This window comes from Callospermophilus lateralis, chromosome 9, assembly GCF_048772815.1.
Source record: "Callospermophilus lateralis isolate mCalLat2 chromosome 9, mCalLat2.hap1, whole genome shotgun sequence".
In the NCBI taxonomy this organism is placed as follows: domain Eukaryota; kingdom Metazoa; phylum Chordata; class Mammalia; order Rodentia; family Sciuridae; genus Callospermophilus; species Callospermophilus lateralis.
In genome coordinates, this window is record NC_135313.1 from 54,129,570 (window position 1) to 54,148,686 (window position 19,117).

A 19,117-nucleotide genomic window follows, 5' to 3' on the forward strand; every position below is an offset into this window, starting at 1 on the left:
GCTTCTGTCTAGCAAAGACCTATGGAAATGCCATAAAAGAAAACTGGGCTTCAAGGTGAACTGACTTCAAGATGGATTATTTTAGAACAAAGTAGAAAATTTTAAGACTAAATACAGTTAACTCAATAATTATGTGTTTATGAACTAGTTATGTTAGGTTCTTGTAACACTTTTAAAATGAGAAACATGGCGGTGAAAATTTTCAGGAGACAAAGCACTAAAATGTTGTCTGTGTCACAATTCTAGGAACTGAAATTCTTTCTTTTTATCCCTTCTCATAACCCATTTTAAATAGAATAACCATCCAGTTTCCTGATTTGCAAGTCCTGTCAAGATTACTTGTATGAAAACAGTGATGAAATTCTGAAGGATAAGATAATGTATCCGAAGAATAAAAACTGCACTAATGTTGTAGTTATTTAGGCACATACTACAAATAGCAAGTAAAGAAAACCAAGGAAAGCAGATACAGGTTAAGTAAGCATTCCTAACCCAAAAATCTGAACTCCAAATTACTCCAAAATTCCTAACTTTCTGACTTCCAACTTCCCAGACTTGGGGGCATTTGGATTTCTGGATTAGAATATTCAACTGGTAATGTCTATGCAAATATTCCAAAGTCTGAAAATCTCCAAAATCTTAAACATCTCTGATCCCAAGCATTTTGGATGAGGGATATCACCAACCTATATTTATATTTATTTGGTGATGATAAAACATCACAATACTAACACTAGCAAGGTTCACATTAAGTGTAATTTCTCCATATTCATGTGAGCTGAACCTTAAATGGAATTTTTTATTTTCTATACAAATTTTCAACATGGCTAATGTTTTAGGGGCTGCAGTTGTAACTCAGTAATATAGCACTTGCCTAGTATGTATGTGTGAGGCACTGGATTCCATCCTCAACACCACATTAAAAACAATAAAGGAATTATGTCTATCTACAACTAAAAGGGGGGGTGTTTTTATACCATAAGTCTGACAAATTCTATAGATTTTTTAAGCATTTATCTTCTGAGTAATATTTATCAAAACAATTTCTAGCAACATAAATTTCTGAAACTCAGAAGAAACAATACACAATAGTAACATACAATACACATTTTATTTTAATCAATAAAATGACTAAGTGCTTCTTATTTTGAGAGATTCAATTTATTTACTCAGTTTTCATACTAAAAATGAGGTAAGTAAAGTTATTTTTTTTAAGTTACCACCAAGTCTAAAGAAACAGTATTAGATAATTTTATATACACATCATAACAATAACCCACCACCTTATATTATTAAGAATCACAGTTCCCAAGCTACTGTCATGTCTTTATTTCATATAAGAAACAACACTATCAAGATAGCAAAACTGATATTACCCCCATTTTACAGAAAATAACACCAGAATCAGTGAGGGCAAAATATTTGCCCAAGGTCAGATGACTGTTAAATAATAAAGACAGAAGTAAGACCAAAATATCTTGGGTCCTAGATGAACATTTTTTCAAGTATATCACACATCTTCCAAAAAAATCACTTAAAACACATTCACACAAAGCTTCAGATTCATATTTTAAACAATAGCTACATTAAAATTCTCTTATTTGCTATTTTCTGAATTTATTAAGAGTATCATAATTTTTAAAATACATTTACAACCTGAGTAATTTCAAATCTTGGTTTAAAGATATCTTTGTAGTTTGGCTTATGCTTCTAAAAATGCTACCAGTTTCCAAAATACTAAAAGAAAATCCATTTTTTTCATATTTACAAATCTGAAATGTTTTTAATAAAATGAGTACATTGACTTCTAATAAAACATATGAAGCGTGATTAGACCAAATTTCTGTTCTCCATAAAATAAACAGAATATCCATATAACATACATATTTATATGATGTCTTTTATATCTAATAAAATATAAAAGAATTCAGAGCCATTTTTCATTTTTAGAATAAAAACATTTTAAACTCCTATCAACAACTTGTAAATTCCTTATCCTACTTGCAACCAGATTCTACTTCACCTATATCAATATCAGGTGTTCTTAATGAAAACAACCAATATAAATACATCTGTATCAGAAAATGGGAAGAAAATATACTACATTAAATAAACTTCTATTGGTACTAAATCTGTAAAGCAATTGAAGTATAATATGCAGATTCTGATTAAATATTAGTCTGCAAATACTCTATAAAATATATTTGAGGGACAAGTGGAATAATTTGAATAGAGAATTGTAATTAGCTGGCATTAGAAAATTACTGCATAGTTTCTTAGATATGATAATGGTACTATTCTATGTTTCAGGAGATAGATGCTGAAGTGTTTAGAGGTCAAGGGTCATGATGTCTGTCACTTAATTTCCAATGGCCTAGACAACATATATATACACACAAAGAAAAATACTGTAAAAAACTAATAATTGCTAGATATACAAGGTGGATATACAGGTGATTGCTGTGCTATTCTTTTAAATGTTTTATATGTTTTAAGTTTCCAAATTAAAGAACTGGAAAGAGAGCTAATAAAAGTTTCAGGGCACTTGCTATACACACAGCTACCAATATTCAGTTAAACTGACTGTGATTTTAACTATGATTTTTGACAAGTGAGTCACATAAACTAGTTAGTACACTATTCCCATTTACATTGAGGAAGTACAGTATATGAGAACATACTATTATAAAAGAATAAGCAAGCAGCTAAAAAAATTGTATTCTAAATAACATCTACTTTTCTGAAATTATCAAATGCAAAGCAAGAGCTTTAAAGTTTCATATTGTAATCGTGCCAGGGTTTTCAAAGGTTGCTAAGCAGAGTTTTCAGTTACTGTCATATTCTGATAAGTAAAACACTCAGAAATTAAAAAAATAATAATCTAAATTAGTTTGTGATTCTCTGGCAACTAATAATTTGTAAATCATTGTCTCATTCTACATATACAAAAAGCTTATTTACAATTTGAAATAATTAAAGTCATTGCAACTAATTAAATAGAAGTTTCTATAATTAAAAGATTAAAATAATGTTACTATTCTTAAAAAACAACATTATTCAATCTGATATACTCTATGGTTAAGATTCGATTATGTCACCATTGCTTTAAAACTAACTAGGGAGGTTAAAAGCACTCAAAAGATTGCCTTTGAAGTAGAGACAGCACAAATGCTAATAACTGAAAATCTAAATTCATTACTACACTATTGTAATATGCTGGACTAAGAATACTGTATTCCACAGATAAGGAAAGGGGGATAAAAGGCCCTTCAGTAAAAGTGACCTCTGCTGGTAGGTGATCAGAACTAACCTGAGAGGGAATCTTTTAACTAATTTTAATAAGTTAATTAAAAAAAAAATTAAAAGAATTTAACAATTCTCCAAAAAAAATTGCTCACTCAAATGGGAGTTAATAGAATAAATTATATGCACTTACTAGGATATCTCATGTATCCTGACTGGTACCTGAGTATACTTCATAGTTAGTAAACAGTCTAAAAAACTATAAAAAAAAAAAAAAAAAAACTATTATTAACTAATGAAAGTATATCTGTATCTTTATTTCACTTGGACATTGAAGAAATAAATAATCACTCTGACCTTAAAATATGGATATAAGATGAACTAAGTCAAAGTGCTGGCAATTTCTTCCCAGGATGCTACAACCAGGAATTTACTTGAATATATAACCTAATAAATAAAAAATAATCATTCTGTTGAATCTTATTTTACTAAGTATTGGTAGTATTTTCTGCACTAATTCAAGAACCAACAGATCTTATCCAACTATTTTATTTTTTTAAAAAAGTCCCTATACAAAACACACCAAAAGCTGTCTGTAAAATTTATTTTTCTGGCACTAAGTCATGCTTTCATTTGTCATAGAGAAAATCAGAATTTGCATTTCAGATGATATACATATATCATTTGGGAAGATTTCTCTTAATTATCTAGCTATTGGCAAAAGAAATTCAATGCTAACATACATTTCAAATGTCTGCAGCATATCTACTACTCTAACTTTTTACGGATAAACTATAAAAAGATTAGCACCAAATGGTCCAGTATCTGGAACCACAGCTAAGGAATGAGTCATCGTTGAACTAATAAGGTTTATTTATTCAAAACATAAATCAAACTTTCTGTCTAGAACAGCCCAAATTCCTCAGTCTAAACACTATATCAGAGATAGTGAATTTATCTCATATTGCATCAGAAGCAAATACTTCAATACTAAACCCCATGTGCAATGCCATACAAAAATTTAAAAGGAGAATTTATCATGATATGCAATATTCTTAGTGATTACCAGGAGAGGAATCCCATCCACTTAACTTGCATACTATCCACTGCACTATGTGTGCGTTGCACTAAGAACACAGCACTTCAAAAGGCAAGATAAAATTAATAAAAATAAAAGTTTTTTAAAAAAAGGCTGAAAGAAATCTATTGCATAAAAATATCTAGAAATAAAAACTTTAAATGTAGACAGATTCTTTCTCTTTTAAGACAGAGTTGATATTATAGATGAAATCATATAATATTTACGACTATTACAATTACTGGCTGGTCATACTGGAAATGACATACTAGCTTACAGCTAAGAGTCTTATTGTAAACAAGAAGAACTTTATATTTTGAAGACAATTATCTCTTAGTTTTTAAAAATGAAATAATATACATCATTGTGTGAATATTTCCTTCCACTTATATTAAGGGAAAGGCCAAAAGTTAGTGTCAGTTTCCTAATTATAATTTTTATTTTTTCACTTTAATAAAAGTAAAATAACTTGCTCTGAGTGGCTTCTGATAGAGTCTGTCTTATAGTTGTCCTCATTTTGCTGGATTACACAATAAAAAATTCAGTTACCAAGCTTTAATTAGGGTTATTCTTTCTACACACAAATGATTTTAAATGACAATTCCATCTTCTATATGTAATAAATATTCCCAAGAATTACTTCTGAATATAAGGAAGTTTTAAATATTTTACAAAGTTATGTGGTAAGCCTAACTCCTTTCAATTTATTTGAACCCCTGCAGGATAAATTTTTACAGAAAATTCAAGATCTATTCTTTCCTAAATTATGATCTAAGGTCACCAGGAAAAAATACCAATCAGTTTAAAATTGTTTAAAATAAAAATTCTGGAAAGTAGAAAAGGCTACTCCTTGTCAAAAAGTAATGAGACGAAAGGCTATCATTTACCCTGTAATTCTAAAAATCTAGTTCTGATACTGAGAAACACAATTTTCAATGGAATGAGTAGAATCCATCCCAAACATAGTCAGATTTTCCTCTTACTGAAACAGATGCTCTTTTCTCAATATCATAATGTATAAATCCTAAGTATTTTTTAAACAAATTCCATACACACACACACACACACACACACACACACACACACACACACAAACTGTGCTTTTAAGCTTGTTTCAACATTCAGTTTTCCTTCAAACCATGTAAAGACATGTCCACTGTCATTTCCAGAAAAATAAGAAGAGAATAATAAAATGTTACATCTGACAATGACACTGATTTAAAAAAAAAAAAAAATCATGTTTCCCCTTCTTGAGAGGCTACTATAACAAATCTATTTTCTAAGAAAGTCTTAAAATTCACTTACCCATTTACTGAGTAAAGTTGGAGATTATACTGAACTGCCACTTATGAGAAAGAATCACATTAATCTTCCACTAAATCTTCCTTTCTAGCTCCTCATAAGACAGTGAAGTATTGAAAGAGGGCAATTCCTCACATGGGCAAATATGAGAGAAACCTTAGTAGAATCCTTCTGCTGCCAGTGTATGGTAGCTTATTTATTTCCCTCAGTAAGAATAGTAATAAAAAGTATACACAGAATCCACTTTGTTATTTGTGAACAATCATATGTGCTCCTTTCCAAAAGATACTCATCCAAAATACAGTTTCCCATTCCAAAAGCAACTTGAGTCTGAAAATACTGCAAAAATTGAAGTGCTTTGAAATGACAGTGAGGAATTACAAGCAAACAACTCATTATTCAATCAAGAATTTGGCACAATTATAAACCATGTACCATCTATTTTAATGGATCTTAATTTGCCTGCTATCAGCAGAAATTCCAAATCCCAAATTGAACAATGACTAGTGCCAATATCTGATTATTTTCTCACTTTTCCTGCCTGAGAATACTGTTACAGCAAATAGTATCTTGCTCTTGACATATGAGATTTGCACACACTGTAAACTGATATGCAAATATCCCCAAACCATTATACAATCCTTTATCCATTTCCAGGTAAACATTTAATGCTTTTCTACTACATATCATAAGAGAAGTAAAATACTTAATTTCCCAAAATAATGTAATATCTCCAAATTGAAGTAATGGTTCTTAGCATCTTTATAATGCATAAGAGCAATATTCAAGAATAAAATATTGTCTCTCTGGACTTTTGAATCAGTTCTAAGACCACAGCATTTGTCTCTAGAGATTATCTACTACTAACTACACGAAACCAAACTGTCAAAACTATCAGAAAAGTGCTTTCTTTTTGACTTGCTTTTTAATCACAGGGTGGTACTTTCTATTAATCATTACCTTTATTTTTTATTTATTTTTTTTTAGTTTTATTGATTTTATTTTTTTTAAATACACGACAGTGGAATGATTATAATTCTTATTACACATATGCAGTGAAATTTTTCATATCTTTGTATATAGAGTATGTTCACACCAATTCATGCCTTTATATATGTACTTTGTTTTTTTGCATTACAATTCTTATTCCACATATATACCACAATTTTTCATATTTCTGTTTATATATAAATTATGTTGACACCCAATTCAAGTCTTTATACATGTACTCTGGATAATAATGTCCATTACATTCCACTGCCCTTGCTAATCCCCTGCCCCCTCCTTTTCCCTCCCACCCCTCTTCCCTATCTAGAATTAGATAAATTCAATCATTACTTATTTAATCCAAGATATATATGCAGCATAATTTTGTATAGTGAATTCTAAGAATTTTTGAGTGTCCTAAGAACTTTTTTAAATAAATAAAAATACAAATTTTACAGATTTACACAAGAAAAAGAAAAAAATCTATCACCCACTATTCAATGGCACAGGTGACTCCTCTTTTATCACTTTCTATCAGGAGCGTCACAAATTGTAACAAACAGCACCAGACTGCACCAACCATGTATGTTTAAATTTAACATTTCCATTCTAATGAAATCATAAACTTAAGATTTTGATTCATCTGTACATCACTTTTTGTGATGAAATGTAACACAGATTTACATGTATTTATAATGTGCAAAAGTTGATGGAACACTCGGGAAAGCATAAAATGTGTACACATCTACTCCAAAGATCACATAGTACTTTTTAATGAGTCAACTGAATCTGTGTTCTTATAGTGCATATATTATGAAGGGACAGTGTTGAATAAACATGATCTCACTGAGGTCTTTTGTTTAAAAACAAATAAGGGCTGGGGATATAGCTCAGATGGTACAGTACATGCCTCTCATGCATAAGGCCCTGGGTTCAGTCCCCAGCACCACAAAAAAAAAAAAAAAAAAAAAAAAAGAAAGAAAGAAAAAAAAATTCAAACTACTTTTATAACTATAATTTTTAAAATTCTAACTTGGCATTCATATTTATTTTGCCATAAAATGGAGGGAATAATAATAATTAGAAATATGTTGTTCAAACCTTGAACAAGAGATAATATAAACTTTATCTTTAATGAGCTTTTTGGTGGGAAATTGTCAAGCTTGATAAAACATGCAGGGGAAATAAAAGAATTTAACACATAAGGTAGAAAAATATCTGAATAAAAAAATCACTCATTAAGATCTGAAATTAACAAGAATACAGAATTTATTCTGAAAATTCTTTGATTTTGTTCTTAATTGATGAACTTCCCATTCTTCTAAGGTATCAACTCATAAGCAAAACTGTAAAGCTCTGTACAGTTTCTTTGCTTCTTAATACTTCAGGTAGCTTACGTATAAAGTTACCATGTTTTCCTTGGTCTTCAAGTGATGGAAATGTTTTACAAACATGCATCAGAACAACTTGAACTTCATTTCTTATCCATTATTTTAGCACAAGAAATACTATTTACTCCTAAAACTTATTTCCATGCCTCCTTAATATTCCTGCTTTAAATATTACTGCCAATAATCATTTTGTTAAATGTGATGTCATATTATATACTCTAGCTGCCTAATGATAATATAGTATTATCAAGGTTGTAGTGAATTAGGGTTTTTAGGCAAAAATTTCAACTGTCAATATTTATTTCTGCATTAACACCAAAGTAACCTGTCATAGTCCAAAAATGTTCACCATATTTCTTTAAGGGGCCTATGCTAAGTCTAGCAATCTAACTGTGATAAATAAGCTTCTTGAAAACAGATGAAATTCTTGAAAATGCAAAATTAACAGAATGGTGTCTCAGAAAGCAAGACTGAGCATATACAATCAAGAGTACTAGAAATGGTATACATACACGTGTGTGTGTGTTGATAATTTCCTTTAAACACCAATAGTGGTTGTCTTGGGATGGTGGGAAGATGAAACTATTTGCCATTTTCCCTTTCAGTATCTTACAAAGTCCAAGATGAAGACAGACGACTTGTTAGTTATTTTCATTTGTTTATCAGACTCCCTCCACCTGGACACTGAGAAACTTAGATACTGGGTCACACTGAAAAACTCCCTTGCTCACAAGATTCTATTTAAATATGGATGAGAGTAAGTATTAAAGAGCTCTAGGAGTTTAAAGAAAGAAAAAAGAAAAAGGCTAAGTACATACCCTTAACTTCCTTCCTGCTGAAAAATGTTGAGAAAGAATGTTTACAAACTATTCCAGTTCAAACAATGAATAAATGCCTAGAAAAATGCAGGAATTTCCATACTAATACACAGAATACAGAAATATGATTTCTAGGCATTATCTAGTCTTTTGAAAAACACTTAACAATATATCTCTTTTTAAGGGAGAAGAAAATGGGAATTCTTTTTAGCTTATAGTTAAATATATTGTTTTATACTATATTATTTTATATTACTTAAACAATAGCTTAAGTAATATTATAAAACAAAGTAAAGCCTAGCAGCATATTCTATTTACTGATGGAAGTCTAATTGTCTACATTTCATTTCTAAATTTCAGGGTCACTGATATTCAGACATTACTCTAATTTCAATAAAGGTCTTAATTTAAGATAAATTAAAAATCACTTTAACCACAAAATATCTTACCCAACGATAACTTAAGAAATAGAATATCCAATAAAAGGCAGAGTCATTCAAAGCCACAATCCAAGTACATATCTTACCTTGGCTTAAAATCACACATCCCTTTTTAAACCAAGAAATAGGTGTGATAGCAATATAATTACTGAAAGTAATAGTAACTGCACTTAAAGGGGTGATTTTATAGCACTTCCTTTCATAGAGAACTGGGTAAAAATCACAAATATAAGACAACTGAATATGAAGATTACTTATAACATTTCCACAATTACGCAGCAGAATTTTAAAAGTATAAATATATTTTCTTATTATTTTTGTTTTTGTTTTTGTTTTTGTTTTTACCTGTTTTGCAATTTCTCTTAAACAGGCTACTCCTTGTTCAAAATTAGGGAAAGCTACCGAGCCATACTTTTGGTATTCAGGGGTTGGTCTGATTTTTATTGTAGCTTCTGTTATTACACCAAGAGTTCCTGAAAAAGAAGGGGGAATAATCCAATATATCACATGACAATCTTCTAAATCATATTTAAATCTATTTAATCTATTTATTCTTTTAATTTATTCTATTATTCATATTTAAATCTATTTAATTTATTCTCTTTGGGGAACAAAGGCTAACCAAGTCTTTTTAGATAAACAATTAAGCAAATTTTATAATTTCAAGAAAAGTTTTTAGAATAGACTTTTTAATTTACATACAAATATTTTAAAGTAACCTCTAAGAGGGTTACTTTTAAGTAGATTTTAAAAATATTACAACTTATTAAAAGAAAAAAATTTTGGAAAAAATACAGGTTTTTATATTTCATCTGTTTTAACACAAAAGTATATCTGATATGTGTGCCTGTTTTTACTATGAAAACAATTTATTGGGGCAAAAGAACCTAACTTTCTTGAAAACCAAAGATGACAGTAGAAATTTAAGGAAATATTACCTAGCCATTTTTCCTAAGAACTGATTCAAAGGAAAGATAGAGGCATTACTGTGATGCCCTTATAAGAAATCAAAAGACATATTCAGAGACAAAAGTTTATAAATATCTAGCATAAGAGGACCACTAATGAAACAAATTTTTTCTTTATCACAGGAGACACAAGGGATTAATCAGAGATGAAAAAAATGTTAAATATAACCCTGACCTAAATATCTATAACAAAATATTTGAAGAAACATGGTTAAAAAGGAATATATTTACAAAACCAACCTTTCCAAGTCAGTGGTTTCTAATGTACAATGGTAGAAATAAATTACACTACTAGTAAAATTTCTGAGAATCATTTTAAAAGACTGTTTTAAAAGTGTAAAGCGGGAAATCATTAAAATTACAGAACTTAATTACAACATCAGAATAAAAGTTATCACAAAATCAAAACTACCAATAAATTTTATGATTTGCCTAGAACAACTTGTCAATATATAATACAAGATGAAAAACCAGTATGAGTTCATCAAAAGTAAATCATATTGTATAGATCACAATATATTCACCACAAATACACTTGATTTTAAAACTGAAATTATAAAATATGACCCTCTTATAATCTATATGATCACAAAAGCTCTACAAGTTGGCCTGATTGATATTTGAATGTAAAACAGATGTCTCATTAAATTCAAAATAAAACCTTAATAAAAAACTTTCTTTTTGTTTTAGCATCTTTATTAAGAGATAATGTAGACAATGAAATTCACCTGTTTAAAGTGCAAACTTCAATGGTTTTTAGTATATTCACAGATATGTATAACTATCACTATAATCTAAGTTTAGACTACTTTCATCATCCCAAAAAATAAACCTGTACTTATTAAACAGTCACACCCCATTTTTGCACCCACACCCTAGCCCTAGTCAATCATGAATCTATTTTGTCTAAAATTTGTATATTCTAGACATTTCATATAAAAGGAATCTCACAGTATGTAGTCTTGTGATAGCTTTCCTTCACTTAACTATGTTTTTAAGGTTCACTTGTTATAGCATATATTAGTATTTCATTCCTTTTTATTGCCAAATGTGCCACTATATGGTATAACTCATTTTGTTCAGCTATCAGTGATAGACATTTGGGATCCTCCTTTTTGGCTACAATGAATAATGCTACTATGAATATACATATACATACACAAAGAAAAGACAGAGAGGCATTACTGTGATGCCTCAAATACCTAAAAACAATTTCAAAGAAAATCTCTGATCCTATTTCATATATTACCTGATTGCCAGCTACCTTTTCCTGAAATTAAGTTCCAGAAGTATGCAGCCATGCAGCCAACAGGTAAAACTCACTTCTCTGAATCTCAGAACCGCTGGTACAGTTGTTCTCCCTTGAATAGGTCACACTAATAATTGGGTCCCAATCATCCTTGCTCTGCCTTATAACAGGGCTGATATCTTGCCAGGAATAGCAAACCTAGATGGCCTACTTTCCCTTATCCACTTGCCCTCAGCACTCAGCTTCTAAAGCAGGGTGTCACTCAGACAGAAGCATGCCACTGTCTCTACCTCCTCCCCAGAGCCCTAGTTCAAAGATTTTAACATGGGTCAGGGAATAGTGTAGGGGGCATGAGATAGATAACTCCTAACTAACCTTTTACCAAAGGAAAATTACTTGCAATACAACATGGGGAAGATTAAGCCTATGAACAGTCTCAAAAAGAACTAAGGATGGAGTGAAGTGAAGCATCTGCCTATGGATAGAATGGATACACAGATTCACTGGAAACAGACTAAACTATAAGCTGTCTAGTTTGCCCTGGGAAAGAGATATTGTGTAGGACCCTTTCTAGACTCAAACAAAAAACAAACTCAAACTATTCCTTCTAAGGAGATTGAATTTACCTAGATTAGTCTGTAGATCATTTTATGCCCCAGAACATTTTTGAAAACACCAACATAATCAGATTGCAATCAGTGGCCATTAACAGCTAAATGTGGTTAAGCAAAAAGGATATCGAAGAAATCCCTGTCATACTGCCATCCCCAGGAACTGTAGCCAAACCTAAAGTGCATCACCAGAGGAACAATATCAGAAAGTTAACAGTGCAAAAAAGAAAAGTATGAGAAAAAGGACCTCACTAAAATCATACAGTCAGTCCCTCAGCAAATAAAAACAAATTCTGGGGTGGGAGGACAATATACAGAGTTGCTTCAATATATTACATAAAACATTCACTTTATAAAAACAACAAAAAATTCTGATGCTTACAACAAAAGAAGAAAGTATAAGCCATATACTAGAAGAAAAAAAGAAACTGGAAACTGCCTGTGAAGTGACTAGATATCATATTTGAAAAAGAATTCAAAATAGTCAGTAAAAATGTGTTCAAAAGACTAAGATAAACCATGATTCAAAAAAGTAAAAAAAAGATATGCTGATAATGTTACACCAATTCGAATTTTCAACAGAGAGAAATCATTCAAAAAAACACAATGGAAATTCTGGAGTTACTAAGTATAATAACTGAAATGAAAAATTCACTGACAGGGTGCTCAACAACAGATGCGATCTGACATAACAAAGAACAAACTTGAAAATACATTGATAGAAATTATACAATACAAAGAACAAATAGAACAACAAATATAAATGAATGGAGCCTCAGAGAAATATGAATAACCATTAACCACACTACTACATGTACAATGGAGGTATCAGAAAGAGACCAGAGACAGACTATTTTTTTAAAAAAATTTCCTAACTCTATCATATACATTAAGGGAATAGAACAAATTCCAAGTAGGATGAACACGAAAATATTCATAAACAGACACATAATAGTAAAAATGCTCAAAGACAAGGCAAAAAGTCTTCAAATAACTTTAAAAGGCACACTAAAAATACCACTAAGGCAATTAAAGAGATTAAAAAATACTCACTAATGCAAAGAAAAGCAATAATGGAAGAACAGAGAAACAGACATAAGACCTACTAGGGGGGAATATGATAGACATCAGTATAACTACAGCAATAACATTAAATGTCAACATACTAAGTATCCAAAAGAAAAGAGAGATAGTACAACTAGATTTAAAGAAAAATCAAACTGTATGTTGCTACAGGACACACACTTTAAATTCAGAGATACAATTAGGTTGAAATATGGGAAAAGATATCATAAAAAATAGCAACAACAAGAATGGTGGAGAGGGTCTAGGGTTGTAGCTCAGTGGGAGAGCGCTTGCCTAGCATATGTGAGGCACTGGGTTTGACCCTTGGCACCACATAAAAATAAATCAAATAAAAGTATCCATCTACAACTAAAAAGAATTAAAAAGAAAGAAAAGGTGGAGAGGCTAAATACTAATAATGATAAAACAGACTTTAAACAAAAATGTTATTAAAGAAGGATACTGTACAATAATAAACTGCAGAAAGACATACAATTATCACAGGTATGTACCTAAGAACAGGACATAATAATATAGGAAGAGCTAGTTGAAATAGGTAATTTGGAAACTTAGTAGTAGTTGGGAGATGTCAATACCCTACCTTCAATAATAGTCTTAACAATTAAGCATAAGAGCAACAAAGAAAGAAAAGATTAATAACACTATAAATCTACAAAACTAGAACCTTTAACTCAACAACAGCAAAACATACATTCATTTAAGGTTCATAAAGAACATTCTCCAGAACAGACCACATACTAGCTAGGCCATAAAACAAATCAAACAAATTTTCAAACCTTAATTAGTACAAAGTATGTTATGTGACCATAATAGAATGAAATAAGAACCCAATAAGAAAGAAATCTGGGAAGCTTACAAATATGTAGAAATTAAATACATTCCTAAATAATTAACAGGTAAAATAAATAAATAGGGAAATTAGAAAATAGTTTGAGAAGAATGGAAATAAGATACAACATACCAAAACTCATCAAACATAGCTAAAGCAACACCTAAAATAGGAAATATATTACTATAAATAAAGTCTCTTTTTTAAAATACTGAAGATATCAAATCAATAACCTGACCTCCCACCTAGAAGACGAAAAGCAAACTAAACCTAAATAAAGCAAGCAAAAGAAACTAAAACTAGAAGTGATATTAATGAGATCAACAAAATTAACAAACTGTTAGCTGAACAAAGATGAACCAATTACTAGAATCAGGCATGAAATGGGGGACATTACTACCAAATCTACAAAAATAAGAAAGATTATAAAGGAATGCTATGAACCGTAAACACTATGGCAATAAATTACACAATGGAGGTAAAACAGACAAATTCCTAGAAGGGAAACAAACTACTGAAACTGACTCAAGAAAAAGTAGACAATCTAATGCAAATTAGTAATTAATAATCCAAAAATACTCATAAAGAACAGCCAAGGCACAGATCGTTTTACTGCTTAATCCTGCCAAGTACTTAAGGAATTAATACCAATTCTTCACAAACTCTTTCAAAAAGTAGAAGAGGTAAGAACACTTCCCAGCTCATTGTATGAGGCCAGTATTATATTATTCCAATAATATCAGACAAAGACATCACAAGAAAAAAAAATGACAAATCAGTATCTCTTATGAATATGAACACAAAAACCCTAAAAAAATAACACTGTAGACCTGCGCAGGACCCAGGCCCAGAATAGGCCTAGATCCATCCCACCACCAGCAGACACCCCCTGGAGCTCAGGCTCTGGCACAGGACCACTTCCTCCAACCAGAAGACCCCTGCCACAGCTCAGGCCCAGTCCAGATCCACCTCTGCTCACCTGCGCAGGAATCAGGCCCAGGGTAGGTTTAGGTCCGTAACCCCCTACACACACACACACACACACACACACACCTGGGAGCCCAGGCCTAACCCACTTCCATCTTGGGACATTGCTAACATCGCCATACTCTTCCCCATGCAATAGCCTCTACCTTTCAAAAACAGACAGGGCCTAGAAGCAGCTACATCTCACGGCAGGCATCCCAAAGCCAGTGGAAGGCCCAGCATCTCAGCCCCATCTCTAAAAGACCTTGCATTCATCTTGGGGCACCTCCACTGCTATCTTGAGTTATCTCCCCCATTGCCGCCACCACCTTTATTGCAGTAACATCCATCATGGGACACCTGCAGGGTCTGGAAGCCCAGCATCAAGATTAGGTACAGATAATCTACAAGGATACTACAAGATTATAGGATAGAAACTGTAATATCTCAGATCCACACTGTAAGAAGGGAAGATACATAGACAATACGAAAAAACAAGGAAGGAAAGTGCCCCAAACAAACCAGGATAATAACAGATCCGATGACAGTGAGGTTGATGAAGTGACAGAGAAGGAGTTCAGAATGTTCATAATTAAAATGATCTGTGAATTAAAGAATGACTTAAATGAGCAAATAGAGGCAAAATTGATCAAACAAAGAGATATAGGAGTAAATACAGGCAGCAAAAGATTATTTCAAGAAAGATATAGAGACTCTGAAAAATAACCAATCAGAAATCCTTGAAATGAAGGAAACAATAAACCAAATAAAAAACTCAAGAGAAAGCATCAGCAACAGGCTAGATCACTTGGAAGACGGAACATCAATTAATGAAGACAAACTACACAATCTGGAAAATAAAGTTGACCACACAGTGAAGATAGTAAGAAACCATGAACAGAACATCCAAGAATTATGGGATAGCATCAGAAGACCAAATCTAAGAATTATCGGGATAGAGGAAGACACAGAGTTTCAAACCAAAGGAATGCACAATCTCTTCCATGAGATAATATCAGAAAATTTCCCAAACATAAACAATGAACTGGAAAATCAAATATAAGAGGCTTATAGGACAACAAATGTACATGATTACAAGACATCTAACCCAAGGCACATTATAATGAAAATGCCTAGCATACAGAATAAGGATAGAATCTTAAAAGCTGCAAGAGAGAGGAATCAGATCACATATAGGAGGAGAACACTTCGTATCTCAGCAGATTTTTCAACCCAGACCCTCAAAGCAAGGAGATCATGGAACAACATATACCAAACTCTGAAAGAAAATGGATGCCAACCAAGAATCTAATATCCAGCAAAATTAAGCTTTAGATTTAAAGACGAAATAAAAACCTTCATGATAAACAAAAGTTAAAGAATTTATATCTAGAAAGCCTGCACTATAGAACATCCTCGGCAAAATATTCCATAAAGAGGAAATGAAAAACAATGATGAAAATCAGCAGAGGGAGAGATTACACGAAAGGAAAAACTAATCAAAAGAGAAACTAAGTCAAGTTAAATACAAAAAATAAACAAAAAGGGCTGGGAATACAAATCATGTCTCAATAATAACCCTGAATGTTAATGGCCTAAACTCACCAATCAAAAGACATAGACTGGCAGATTGGATTTAAAAAAAAAAAAAAAAAAAGACCCAACAATTTGCTGCCTCCAAAAGACTCATCTAACAGGAAAAGACACCCACACACTGAAGGTGAAAGGTTGGGAAAACTCATATCACTCACATGGACTGCAGAAGAAAGCAAGGGTTTCTTAAAAATATATATATACTTCAAGCTACATTAATCAAAAGTGATAAAGAAGGACACTACATACTACTCAAGGGAACCATACATCAACAAGACATAACAATTATATATATATATATATATATATATATATATATATATACACACACACACACACACACACACACACACACACACACACACACACACAACAGTGGAGCATCTATGTTCAGCAAACAAACTCTTCTCAAGTTCAAGAGTCAAACAGACCACAACACAATAATTCTGGGTAACTTTAACACATCTCTTTCACCACTGGATAGATCTTTCAAACAAAAGCTGAACAAAGAAACTACAGAATTCAATAATACATCAATAATGTAGACTTAACTGACATATATAGAATATTTCATCCTTCGGCAGCACATGGAATCTTCTATAAAATAGACCATATATTATGCCACAAAACAACTCTTGGCAAATACAAAAAAGTATGCATTCTATCAGATCATAATAGAATGAAATTAGAAATTAATGATAAAATAAAAAATAAAAGCTACTCCAACACCTAGGGACTAACCAATACGCTACTGAATGAACAATAAGTTGGAAAAGACATCAAGGAGGAGATTAAAAAATTCTTAGTGGTAAATGAGAACACTGATATAACATATCAAAATATCTGGCTCACTATAAAGGCAGTACTAAAAGAAAAGTTCATCGCATGGAGTTCATTACATAAAAGAAGAAAAAGTCAACAAATAAATGACCTAATATTATATCTCAAAGCCCACGAAAAATAAGAACAAACCAACACCAAAATTAGCAGAAAACAGGAAATAATTAAACTCAAGAGCTAAAATCAATGAAACTGAAACAAACAAACAAACAAAAAACAATTGAAAAAATTGACAAAACAAAAAATTGGTCTTGGAACAAATAAATAATTGATAATCCCTTAGCCATGCTCACAAAGAGAAGGAGAGAGAAAACTCAAATTACTAACATCTGTGATGAAAAAGGAAATATCACAACAGACACTAAAGAAATACAGAATTTGAAATTATTTTGAAATTTTTTTGTACTCCAATAAAACAGAAAATATTAAAGGCACTGACAAATTTCTAGAGTCCTATGATTCAGTTTGCCCAAAATGAATCAGAATTATATGCACAAGTTAAACAGATCAATTTCAAGCAATGAAATAGAAGACTCCATCAGAAGCCTACCAACCAAGAAAAAGCCCAGGACCAGATGGATACACAGCTGAGTTCTACAAGACCTTCAAACAAGAACTAATACCAATACTCCTCAAATTATTTCATGAAACAGAAAAAGAGGGAACACTTCCAAATTCATTATACGAGGCCTTTATCATCCTGATTCCAAAACCAAGCACAGACACATCAAAGAAAGAAAACTTCAGACCAATATCTCTAAAGAATATAGATGCCAAAATTCTGACAAATCAAATACAAAAACATATCAAAATTTGGTGCACCACAATCAAGTGGGGCTCATACCAGGGATGCAAGGTTGGTTCAACATATGAATTAATGTAATTCATCACATCAATAGATTTAAAGAAAAGAATCATATGATCATCTCAACTGGTGTGGAAAAAGCATTTGACAAAATACCGCACCTCTTCACGTTCAAAACACTAGAAAAACTAGAAATAACAGGAACATATCTCAACATTGTAAAATTTATCTATACTAAGCCCAAAGGCCAACATCATTCTAAATGGAGAAAATGGAAAGAATTCCCTCTAAAAACTGGAACAAGACAGGGATGCCTTCTTTGACCACTTCTATATAACATAGTTCATGAAACTCTAGCCAGAGCAATTAGACATATGAAAGAAATTAAAGGGACATGGATAGAAAAAGAAGAACTCAAACTATCACTATTTGCTGAAGACATGATTCTATACCCAGAGGATCCAAAAAAAATCTCATCAGAAAACTTCTAATACATAAATTCAGCAAAGCAGCAGGATATAAAATCAACACCCATAAATCAAAGGCATTTCTGTATATCAGTAACAAATCCTCTGAAACAGAAATGAGGAAAACTATACCATTTACAATAGCCTCAAAAAAATAAAATAAAATAAAATACTTGGGAATCAACAAAAGAGGTGAAAGACCTCTACAATGAAAATTACTGAACACTAAAGGAAAAAAATAAAGAAGACCTTAGAAGATAGAAAGACCTTGTTCTTGGATAGAATTAGTATTGTCAAAATGACCATACTACCAAAAGCACTATATAGATTTAATGCAATTCTGATAAAAATCCCAATGATATTCCTTGAAGAAATAGAAAAAGCAATCATGAAATTCATCTGGAAAAATAAGAGACCCAAAATAGCTAAAGCAATCCTTAGCAA

At 31.5% G+C, this 19,117-nt stretch overlaps 1 protein-coding gene across 2 annotated transcripts in view; it reads right to left on the reverse strand.

The window, feature by feature from the left end:
- Agps (alkylglycerone phosphate synthase) overlaps positions 1 to 19,117 on the reverse strand; it is a 131,956-nt gene that overhangs the window by 50,224 nt on the left and 62,615 nt on the right. For both annotated transcript variants that reach the window (XM_076865890.2, XM_076865891.2), the window contains exon 11: positions 9,605 to 9,732. In XM_076865890.2, coding sequence (XP_076722005.1) covers positions 9,605 to 9,732 — 128 coding nt within the window. The remainder of the gene's footprint in view (positions 1 to 9,604; positions 9,733 to 19,117) is intronic.